Source organism: Peromyscus leucopus, chromosome 23 (assembly GCF_004664715.2).
Source record: "Peromyscus leucopus breed LL Stock chromosome 23, UCI_PerLeu_2.1, whole genome shotgun sequence".
Lineage (NCBI taxonomy): Eukaryota > Metazoa > Chordata > Mammalia > Rodentia > Cricetidae > Peromyscus > Peromyscus leucopus.
Window position 1 is genome coordinate 26,867,885 of NC_051082.1, and position 12,464 is coordinate 26,880,348.

At 49.4% G+C, this 12,464-nt stretch overlaps 1 protein-coding gene across 1 annotated transcript in view; it reads right to left on the bottom strand.

The window, feature by feature from the left end:
- The window catches only part of Hip1 (huntingtin interacting protein 1), a 130,099-nt gene that overhangs the window by 28,975 nt on the left and 88,660 nt on the right, over nucleotides 1-12,464 (bottom strand). Inside the window, 4 exon segments of the mRNA XM_028860656.2 lie at nucleotides 1,119-1,176; nucleotides 6,162-6,302; nucleotides 9,832-9,893; nucleotides 10,624-10,700. Coding sequence (XP_028716489.1) covers nucleotides 1,119-1,176; nucleotides 6,162-6,302; nucleotides 9,832-9,893; nucleotides 10,624-10,700 — 338 coding nt within the window.

A 12,464-nucleotide genomic window follows, 5' to 3' on the forward strand; every position in this document is an offset into this window, starting at 1 on the left:
GGTCTCACCAAGGGACCGTCTAAATCAAGGGGTCCTGTGGGGGATGGTCTTGATCGCCTTCATTGATGTGGGATGGCCTAGCCCACCGTGGGCAGCACCATTCCCTGGTTTGGGGCCTTGGATTGTATCAGAAGAAAGAAAGCTAGCCGAGCAGCAAGTATGCATGCATTCATTCATTCATTCTATCTCTGCTCGTGGATGTGATGTGGCTGATGCCGCAAGTTCAAGTTCCTGCCTGGACTTTCTTGAAATAAGAGACTGTCACCTGGAGCTCCACATCAAATAAACCCTTTTATCCTTAGGTTGCTTTAGGACAGGGTATTTTATCATGACAGACATGAAACTAAGACACTAATGTATACATATACACACATATATATATACATATATATAGCTCAATATCCTTAGCTACCAAGAAAATGCAAATTAAAACCACACGGACAGTTTTTCTCTCTGAAGTATGAAAATGGCTATCATCAAGAAAACACACATTAAAAAAAAAAAAAAGAAAAGGAAAAGAAAACAAACATTGGGTGAGAACGTGGGGAGAGAAGAGTTCTAATACACTGTGGGTGGGTAAAAAGGTACAGCCACATGGAACCCAGTAATGACGGTCTGTCTGTAACATGGCGTGGTATAGACCCGAAGGCGTCGGATTCAGCACACCACACAGATACCCGCACACCCATGTTCACTGTGGTCCCTTTCACAACAGCCAAACCCCGGAGGCGGCTTAGGTGTCCATCGACAAATGGGGTCTACATACATACAGGATGGGGATTTCATTCGGCCCAGAGGAGAAGAAACAGAGGGGCTGGTGAGGTGACTTAGTGGGTAATGTCACTAAGCTCGAGACCTGAATTCAATCCTTGAGTCTCACCTGGTGGAGGGAGAGAACTGACTCCTGAAAACTGTTTCCAGATCTTCATACTGCTCCAGGGACCCCGGCGCATGCGCGCGGGATGCGCTCTGCCCTGCCTGGCTTTTTTATCTAACCTGAGTGCTGGGGATCCGAACTCCGAACTCCGGTCATTACGCTTATGCAGCAGGCACTTGACCCTACCCCGCTATGGTGTGCGTTTGGATCGGACTCCACTCCCTTCTCCAGAGTCACTTACTTTGTGAACTGCTCCATGAAGCGGTCTCGGTGGCCCTGCAGGGTGTCGGCCGGAAGACCTGGAGGAAATTGCAAGGAGCGTGTGAGTACATGGAGACGAGGGATCAGGCAAGCTGCATCAGGGCTCGGGGAGGGGCCGGCCGACCCACTCTGGCACTCCTGGCTAAGACGCCCTGAGGTTTGGTGACGAAGGGAACCCCCCAGAAACAGCAGGTTGCTCAGCCTCTGCATTCCTGCATCTCACTGCTCTGGACCAGCTGGGGTGGAGCCTGCATCCCTGGGAAGGAGCGGCTCCATCAAACTGCAGGGCTGATGAAGGCAAGCGAGAGCGAGTCCGCTCTCGGGATGCATCCGAGGCTTTAGGGCGCGGTTAACTCTGTGGCCCCTCAAGGCCAATCCCCTAAGGAGCTGCTTCTCTGAGGTCCCTTCACATCCGGGACCACGAGAGGCTACATATTTCAGCTATGAACCAAAACTCAGTTTTCATTTTATTTTATTTGGAGAGCAGGTCTTGCCATATAGCTCAGGCTGGCCTTGAACTCATGAGCCTCCTGCTTCAGTCTCGTGTGTGCTGGGATTACAGGTAACGGTCAACACCTGGCTTAATTTTATTTAGCACCAATTTTTAAAATTACATTTTATCTTTGCATGTGGGTGCACTTGTGCCAAAGACAGTGTGTGTGCGTGCGCGTGCGCGTGCGGGTGCAGGTGCGGGTGCGTGTGCAGGTCACGCACTGGGGAACTTGTTCTTTCCTTACACTGTGTGGAAAGCTCCACGGCGGCAGCTTTTATTTTAACTCCCCCCAGCCCCTCAGTCTCCTTCCTTCCTTCTCTCTCTCCTTTTCTCTTCCTGACACATAGTCTAGCTATGTTACCCAGGCTGGCCTGGAACTCCTAGACTCAAGCCATCCTCCAGCCTCAGACTCTCTTGTACCCGGAACAACAAACCATGCCACTGTGCTGGGCTTTTTCTTTGTTTATTTGAGACAGGGTTTCACACTGTAGCCCTGCCTGTCCTGGAACATACTACATAGCCCAGGCTGGCCTTGAACTTGTGACGATCGTCCTGCTTCTGATTACAAATGTGTGCCAACAAGCCTTGTTTTTAACTGTTTTGAGTGAGTGATAGAATCACAAAGTTCATGTATAAATTATGATTATTGAAAGTGCTGAATGTGAGCCAGGCAGATGGCGAGCTGAAGGTCAGCCAGGGCGACATAGAGACCTTGTTTCAAAAAACAAACCAAAAAAAAAAAGATAAAATTAGACAGAGGATGGAAATAGCATTTAATTTCTACTCCAAAACCCTTGCTCTCAGTTCTACTTGGAGAAAAACACCAGAAGAAGTCAAATTGAGGAAGATTTCACTTAAAAAAAAATTTGATCAGAACTCAAACCTGTCAAGGTCATCAAAAACAAAGGAAGTCTGACAAGCTGTCACAGCTGTTGGGAGCCCGAGGAGAAACAATGACTAAGTGTTACGGGATCCTGAGTGGAAGCTTAGACGAGGAAACTGGGTAAGAATGGTAGAATCTGAGTGAAGTACTGACTTTAGCTGCAAGTATGTTACAAAGTGCTGGGGGCATGGCTCAGTGGTAGAGCCCCTGCCTAGAATCCCCCAGTGAGGGGCTGGGGTGTGGCTCAGTGGCAGAGCCCCTGCCTAGAATCCCCCAGTGAGGGGCTGGGGTGTGGCTCAGGGGTAGAGCCCCTGCCTAGAATCCCTCAGTGAGGGACTAGGGTGTGACTCAGTGGTAGAGCCCCTGCCTAGAATCCCCCAGTGAGGGGCTGGGGTGTGGCTCAGGGGTAGAGCCCCTGCCTAGAATCCCTCAGTGAGGGACTGGGGTGTGGCTCAGTGGTAGAGCCCCTGCCTAGAATCCCCCAGTGAGGGGCTGGGGTGTGGCTCAGTGGTAGAGCACCTGCCTAGAATCCCCCAGTGAGGGGCTGGGGTGTGGCTCAGTGGTAGAGCACCTGCCTAGGATCCCCAGGGAGGGGCTGAGGTTGTGGCTCAGCAGTAATATACTCGCCCAGTACACACAAGACCCTGTGTTCCTTACAGCACACACAAGAAAGTATCAATATTTCACTAATCGACAAACTTCATGCTAATACATTAACAACAGCGGGTTGTGCTTGGTGGCTCATGCCTGCAATCCCACTATCTAGGAGAGGGGCAGAGGTAGGTGGGTTAGAAACTCAGTTATCCTGGGCTACATCGCGAGCTCGAGGCCAACCTGATACATATAAAATTCTCTCAAATAAACAAAAGAAATATATAAATAAAAGTAAGTTCACCTATACTTGTTTATTTTTATTTAACTATTTAAAAAATATTTATTTTTGTGCATATGAATGTTTGACCTGCATGTATATCTGTGTACATGTGAGCGCAGAACCCTCAGGAGGCCAGAGAGGATGCTGGAGCTCCTGGAAGTGGAGTTATAGATGCTGTGAGCTACCATGTGGGCATTGAGATTCAAACGCAGTGCCGGAGAGGGAGTGCAGGGTTTCACACATGCTAGGCAAGCCCTCTCTGCCAACAGAGCTACACTCCCCGCCTATAATTGATGATGTTTCTAAGCAACAGCCTCTCCTTCTCTTGGGATTTGGTCCACCCTCTCTGCTTCCTGGAGGCACACCCTAGGGCACCCAGCCTTTCTAATCCTGGAACAGCAAATTGCAGTCACCCTCGAGGGAAACGACCCCCAGATTAATCACAGTGACGCTGCTTCTCTTGTCTAGTCTCAAATAACCAGGTTTGGTTGAGGGAGACAGGTCCAGGTAGAGGCACTTGCTGCCAAACCTGATGAGCTGAGTTTTGTCCCTGGGACCCAGATGAGAGAACTGACTCCTGCAAATTGTCCTCTGACTTCTACAGGTATGTATGAGCACACACATGCGCCAAAGAAACACATAAATAAGTAAAATAAAACAGGTCATTACTTGTTAGTCAACAGTTATGAAGTGTCCCTTGTTACATATGGGCGTGTGTGTGTGTGTGTGCGTATGTACTTTTTAAAATTTAAATTTAATATTAATATTTAATATTAATAATATTTAACATTTTTCTCCCCTTGAGATAGGGATTTACTAAGTTAACTGGGTGGACCTTGGATTCAGCATGTAGCCCTGGTTGACAATCAATTTCCCATCATCTTCGAGAACCTCCAAAGTTCTGGGATTCCAGGCACGCACGCACGCACCCACGCACGCACGCACGCCCACGCTCAGCCATGTTCTACACATCTAAAACATACCCTTGTACTTTCTGGGCTATGAAACCTGAACAGTATCCTCCTTTCAGATCTACAAGTTATTATGTTTCCCACCATGCTGTAGGCATTCTTCAGGGGCTGGGAGCATGGCTCAGTGATAGAGCACTTGCCTAAAATTCCCCAGCGAGGATTTATAGTAGCTATATCTGGGAAATCTACATTTAAATCTGCATTTAGATGGTAGAGTCTAAACTATACCAAGCTGGCCCAGTAATAGCTGGCTTTAAAAAAAAAATGGGATGGTGGTGGCACATGCCTTTAATTCCAGCACTCATGAGGCAGAGCCAGGCAGATCTCTGTGAGTTGGAGGCCAGCCTGGTCTACGGAGTGAGATCCAGGACAGGCACCAAAAACTACACAGAGAAATTCTGTCTTGGGGGGGAAAAAAAGAAGGAAAAAAAGGATTGATTGATTTTGTGTGTGTGTGTGTGTGTGTGTGTGTGTGTGTGTGTGTGTATTTATGTATGTGTGTGTGTATATATATGTATGTGTGTGTATATATGTATGTGTGTGTGTATGCACTCATATGCAAGGGAGAAGGTTAAAGGTCAACTTGGGCAGTAGATTCTCTCCTTCCATCATGTGGGTTCTGGAACTAGCACTCAGGTCATCAGACTTGGTGGTAAGTACCTTTCTCCTGAGCCATCTTGCCAGCTTGTGCCCAACCCTCCCAATCCCCACAGCCTACCCAGGCCCCCCAGCCCCTGCCAGCCTGCCCTTGACCCCCTGCCAGTCGGGCCCAGCACCCCATATTTTAAACCAGGGCACCAAGTATAAGAACTTCTACAAACCAGCAGCTCTCAATTTTCCTTTATTTTATTAAGGGTGCAGCAAGAATCTGCTGCTTGGCAAAAAACAGTCCCCCTGCCTTGGATCAGCTATGATTTGTTTATTGCTTTACTTAAAAAAGTGTTTCACTATGTAAGCAAGGCTTGCCTGGAACTTAGTATGTAGCTCAGGCTGGCCTTGAACTGGCAGAGATCCTTCTGCCTCTGCCTCCAGACTACTGGGACAGTAGGCATGTGGCACCAGGCCCAGCTACATTTAATTTTTCTGCATTGAGGGGATGGAACTCAGGGCATTATGCATGCTAGTTAAGCTCTGAAAAACTAAGCTACGCCCCCAGCCCCTCACTGGGGGATTCTAGGCAAATGCTATAAACCATACCCTCCGCTAGGGAGTCTCAGCAACTGTCCTATGCTGAGCTACATCAACCCTGCAGCTGTTTTCTATTTCTCCATAAAACTCCATCTGTTACAGGGGATTTGGTTGCTTTGGAGGTCATGTAGGTGTGGGTCAGCTGTCCTTTTTTTTTTTGTTTTTCGAGACAGGGTTTCTCTGTGTAGCTTTGCGCCTTTCCTAGAGCTCACTTGGTAGCCCAGGCTGGCCTCGAACTCACAGAGATCCGCCTGGCTCTGCCTCCCGAGTGCTGGGATTAAAGGCGTGCGCCACCACCGCCCGGCTCAGCTGTCCTTTATGTAGACCGAAGAACACAAGATACTTCTGGTGAATGGTGATTTGGCAGAGGTGGAGGCGGACAGAAAGAGCCCTCCGAAGACAAAGGACTGGAGGACAGGAGCTAGACTCGGGCAATCTAAAGCCTGGGTTACTCCCTTCCATCTCAGATGACCAGGAGTCCCAGGCCCTCTGGACCAGAGCAAAAGGCCGAGGGTACTGGCTGAGCTGCCTGCAAGCCTCTGGGAACTCGCCGAGGCTGTGACCCTGCTCCCAGCCTGAAGCTCACACGAGATGGTAGCGGCTGTCATACTCACAGGAGTGGAGCTTGAAGAGCAGCTTGACAGTGTAGTCATAGAGGTGGCTGCAGTCCAGGATGACCTGGACCAGCGGTGCGAGGCGGCACTGCCCAGCTGTGGTCACGGACACGGAGCGGGACATGTCCAAGGAGTTGAACACTGTGGACGAAGATGGGGAGAGGCCACAGTGAGGCAGAGATCTTTGCAGTGGAGTAGAATCAGGGGTCTGACATACAACCAAGACTTACTCTGTGCATGTATTCTGTTTTTATGGCACTAAGAATGGAACCCAGGACTTTGTATATGAAAGGCAAGTGCTCTACTGTTGAGTCACACCCCAGCCCCTCACTGGGGGATTCTAAGCAGGGGCTCTACCACTGAACCACACCTCAACCCCTCACTGGGGGATTCTAGGCAGGTGATCAACCACTGAGCCACACCCCAGCCCCTCACTGGGGGATTCTAGGCAGGGCCTCTACCACTGAACCACACCTCAACCCCTCACTGGGGGATTCTAGGCAGGGGCTCTACCACTGAGCCACACCCCAGCCCCTCACTGGGTGATTCTAGGCAGGTGATCTACCACTGAGCCACACCCCAGCCCCTCACTGGGGGATTCTAGGCAGGGGCTCTACCACTGAGCCACCCCCAGCCCCTCACTGGGGGACTCTAGGCAGGTGCTCTACCACTGAGTCACACCCAGCCCTCACTGGGGGATTCTAGGCAGGGGCTCTACCACTGAGCCACACCCCAGCCCCTTACTAGGGGATTCTAGGCAGGGGCTCTACCACTGAGCCACACCCCCAGCCCCTCACTGGGAATTCTAGGCAGGTGCTCTACCACTGAGTCACACCCCAGCCCCTCACTGGGGGATTCTAGGCAGGGGCTCTACCACTGAGCCACACCCCAGCCCCTGACTAGGGGATTCTAAGCAAATACTCTACTGTTGAACTATGTCCCCAGCCCCTCACTGGAGGATTTTAGCCCAGGGCTCTACTCTTGAGCCATGGCCCTAATTCCTCTGGGGAATTTTAGACAAGCATCCTACCACTGAGCCATATCCCTAATTCCTCATTGGGGGATTCTAGGCCAATGCTATGATCCTGAACTGTACCCCTAGTGATTTCCATAATCTCACATTGAGATAGGATCTTGCTATGTAGCTCAGGCAGGATTTAATATCTCTATCCTCTCACCTCAGCCTCCTGAGGGCTGGATGACAGGTGGGTGGCCTGTGATTGACAAGTGCATTGACCCATGTGATTCATTTAACCCTATGAAACCCTGAGACAGGAAAGGGTATCCCCACCAGACAGGTAAGGAAAACGTCACTTGAAGGTGGTCACAAAGCCAAGAAGTAGTTGTGCTATTACTTGGGTGCTACAAGCCCACATGGCCATCAATGGGTACAACAAGCACCTTTGCTCCTGATGGCCAGAAAGCTCGGTGTGTCATGATCAGGTGAGGGAAGACTCTCTGCCTTGTGCAGAACCCCATGATAAGCATGGGAAAGAAGATTCACTGATAACCTATGAGGCATGTCCGAAGTCTGATCAGAAACACTTAACACATTTTCTTTTCTGACATAGGGTCCTTAGGTCGCCAAGGGTGGACCTGAACTTAATATGCAGCCAAGAGTGACCTTGAATTCCTGTTCTCCCTGCCTCTATCTACCTCCTGAATGCTGGGAGAAGTGTGCGCCACCATGCATGGTTTATATAGTGCTGGGATTTGAACCCAGGACTTCATGCATGTTAGGCAAGCACCCTACCTATCAATTGTGCTACAGTTTTCCCTAAATTTTTTACTCCAGGCATCTACCCACATTACCTAATTCTACACCCAGCTATTGGACGCCTGGCTATAGGCCATCACTCACCCCATGGCCAGGGCTGACTACCTTTCTTGTCCTGGCCGCCCACTGTCCCTAGAGACTCTATGTAACATGCAACACAAGACTTCCCTGATGTCCCCACACGTGTGGACCTGCCCATGGGTAGGCACAGAGTCCTCATGCAACACAGGACTCCAGGGGATCTGATGCCCTCTTTTGGCCTCTGCAAGCAACTGCACTCATGTGTATATACCCCAACACAGACACATATGTATATACGATTAAAAAAATCTGTGTGCATGCTAGGCTGTAGGGCCCTGGCCTCCCATCTTGGGTAGCTGTTGCCTTGCTTGTCGACCTTGACCAGATGTCCTCCCTATGCCGATTCCCGGCCGGTTTCCTCCATACTGAACGCTCAGGTTCTTTGTTCATGTATCCTGCATTTGGTGTAAACAGCTTAGATGCAAGAATGTAGAACATTGGGTAGCGAACTTCTGCCCTCCGGGGTTCTCCCATTGTGCAGTAAGCCTGTATTTAAGGCCTCTTCCCTCTTTCAATGAATGGCATTTGGCATTCTGCTGGGGTGAAGGACCTGCTGTTTCTTGTCTCTATTTTTTTTAAAAAATATTTATTTATATGAATGCTCTATCTGCATGTATGGCTTTGTGCCAGAAGAGGGCCAGATCCCACTAGAGATGGTTGTGAGCCACCATGTGGTTGCTGGGAATTGAACTCAGGTCGTCTGGAAGAGCAGCCAGTGCTCTTAACTGCTGAGCCATCTCTCCAGCCCCTGGTCCCTATTTTTTAATCCACAGCCCCTGGCTCGGACATGGTGATCGGGTAGTGGTAGCGCGGGCGTTACCCCAACAAATGGAGGTCTCACCGCAACGCTAGGCAAGCGCTCTTCTGCACTGAGCTGCATCCCTAGCTCAAGACAGACTCCCGTGTGGCGGGACGTTTGTTTAACTATGTAAATATATATTGCTGTTTTACCTTACCTGCCTAGGCACCTGACTGGTCTAATAAGAAGCTGAATAGTGAGGGAGGAGGTATAGGCAGAGAAAGTAAGTAGGAAGAGGAATCTAGGCTCAGGAGAAGAAAAAAAAAAAAAAAAAAAAAAAAAAAGATGCCAGGGACAGCCAGACACAGAGGAAGCAGGAAAGAAGGACATACATAATGAAAAAAAGGTAAAAAGCCCTGAGGCAAAACGTAGATGACTAGAAACAGGTTAAATTAAGTTAAAAGAGCTAGTGGGACATGTCTACGCCAAGGCCGAGCATTCACAATTAATAATAAGTCTCCATGTCTTTATTGGGGAGCTGGTTGGCGGCCCAAAGAAAAATCTGATTGCACGCCGCTTCTGAGCAGAGAGCATGCCTGTGTGGCAGCGCAGCTCCAATTACAGACAGGATTGGCTGGAATGGTGGCCACCATTCCGTGGATGTCAGAAAGGGCAAAAGAGCCTCTGGGAGCCTGGTGGCCAGGAGGGAGGGAGGCCCCCGGGGACGGGCAGAGCAACCGGTCTCCCTATCTGATATGAAATAATGGACTTCAAAACTGTGCAAGGAGAGAGCAAAGGCTGATGCCACAGCTCCGCGTCAATGCCCTCTGCTAAGCAAGGGCTCGGCCAGCCGGATGTGACTGTGCAAACCTGTGATCCCAACGCTCAGATGGTTGAGGGAGGACCTGACGTGAGTTCGAGACCAACCCACACCATAGAGACTTTGTCTTTAACAAAACAAAAGAAGACGGACAGACCAAAGGGCTGGGTCAGCTGAACCACACAGACCAGGCTGGGAATCAGGAGACTGAGTCCCAGGACAGCCCCGATCAGCGAAGAGGGAAGGGACTCACCAGTCTGGAAGAGGTTCAGTTCGCACTCCAGGTAATCAAACATCTCCACTGTGAGCTGAAAACTGACACAGGAAGAAACAGAAATCAGAGTCTATAGCACCGACTCTCCCTCAACGCCCCGACTCTTCCTCAACACCTCAACCCAATGCTGGGGATGAAATCTATGACCTTGTACATGCTAAGCAAGCATGATGCTGCTAAGCCATGCCCCCAGCACCTCATTGGATTCTAGGCAGATGCTCTACCATTCAGGAGCCATGCCCCCAGCTTCTCATTGGGGCATTTTAGGCAAGTGATCTACCACTGGGTCATACCCCAGCTCCCTCACTAGGAGAGTCTAGGCAAGTACTGTACTGCTGAACCACACTGCCAGCCACCAAAGCCAGGTATTCACACCACCCCCATGCTCTGTCCTGCTTCCCCACCCTGAGGATTCCCGTGTGAGCACAGGTGCATTCTTTCTTGCATAGACATACACCTCAGCTTCCTTCCAAGCATCTATTATGAAACTTATTTAAAGACTAAACCTCTCAAGATTCCACTGGGGCAAAGAAAGGTGACAAGGCTCGGTTCGGGGTTAGGAAGCAGAGACTAAGACAGAGAAGCCACAGTGAAATACGTCTGGGTAGGATTCCAAATGGATAAGTGACCCTGGGGCCAAGTCACCCCGGGGACTTACTCCTCATCCCAGCCTGTCTCCTGCCACCAGGGCCTCTCACTGTTGCCAGGAGCAAGAATTAAAATCACAAAAGCTTACTTCTCTACTGGGTCTGGAGCAGGATAGCCACTTACAAGTTGTTAACATCACTCTCTCCAGCTTCATCCAGCTGCCGGTCACTCATCTGAAGGTTGCCAGGGAACCTGGGATTCTGGAAGGGAATTTGGGTGAAGGAGGATAGAATGAAGCACAAGAAGGCTGGGGGTGAAGCCAGGTGGGTGGAGCGTTTGGCTGCCGATGCTACTCAAGGGATGGAATGCTTGTTTGAGGACACAGCATAGAGAGAGAGGAGTTCCCCCCCGCCCTGCAAGCACAAAGACCCGGGTTCAATACTGGTACCTCGGGGGTAAGGGGGAAAAGTCCCCATACAGCCCAATGAGACCAGATTAAACACTATAGCAGGTCCCATGTCAACTACACCCTTTTGAGGGAGGCAGGACCCCTTAATGAGGCTCCCAACAAACAACACCCACTGCCCACTACCCATTATCGGAGCTAAAGGTCCCTCTCTTGCAACATGAGTCCTGGAACATTCTAAGCGCGTCCTCCCAAGGGGCAATGAGACCCAGCATGTGAGCATGCTCCCCAGTGGATCATCTGGAATCCCAGGGCAGCAGACACTCATCACTCACTGGTCCTCTCTGATTCCCACTCAATCTCCTCAGCCTTGGCAATGTACCAAAACTGTTACTGTGAGCCCATGGGAGTCCAGAAGAGACAGAGCCTGATCTCAAGTATCTGTTTGTTTTGAGGCAGGGTCTCATGTAGCCCAGGTTGACCTGAAACTCACTATGTAGCTAAGGACAACTTCGAACTTCTGATCCTCCTGCCTCCGCCTCCTGAGTGCTGGGATTAGATGTGTGCACACCATACTAGGTTTATCCAGCACTGGGGATCAAAACAAGGCTTCAAGCATGCTAGGTAAGCACTCTCTGCCCATTTAGCTACATCTCCTCCTGGATTCAAGTGATCCTCCTGCCTCAGCTGCCGGAGTAGCTAAGATATCATAGGACATGGAAACAGATCACAAAAAGATAGGAGGGCATTGCATCAAGAGCCTCTAAATTCCAGAGCGAATACTTTACATGGAGCTGGAACAAGGCGAGACTCCATTTATTCTTGCTTTATCACCCCAAAAGTGCTCTTTATTTATAGATTTTTGGCTTGTTTTGACCTGAATTTGATAACCTGGGGCTACATGGTAGAAAGGGAGAATGAACTAATTTTCCCCCCTAAAACTTTAAAGAGTAAATTTTATTTATTAATTATTTTTATCTTCCAAATGATTTAAGATTTATTTTTATTTTATGTGTATGAGTGTTTTGCCTGCATGTATGCATGTACACCATGTGTATACTTGGTGCCCACAGAGTGTAGAAAGGGCACTGGATCCCCTAGAACTGCTGTGACAGATGGCTGTGAGCTGCCATGTGGGTGCTGGGAACTGAACCCTATTCCCCTCAAAAAAAGAACCTGTGCTCTTAACATCTGAGCTATCTTTCCAGCCCTGAAAGAACTGACTCTTCTAAGTTGTCCTCTGATACCGGCCCCCTGAAATAAATAAAAATATAATTCAAAACAAGAAGACAAGATGGTACTGGATTGGTCACTCAGCAGGTAATAGCACCCCCAAGCTCACAACTGTTTATAATGCTACTTCCAGAGTATCTGCTGCCCTCTTCTGGCCTCCTTGGGCACTGCATGCACATGATGCACATAATGTATAAGCAGACCACACATATAAAATATAAATAAATCTTAAAACATATATATAAGTAAATGTTTGCCATTTTCCTCAGGAAACACCATGCACCAGATGATGGCTGTTATCCTCTGTGTGAAATGCAGAACAGAATGACCCCATGAACAGTGGTCAAAAGGTCACCCTGGGGTTCCCTGACCACATTGTTCTGTC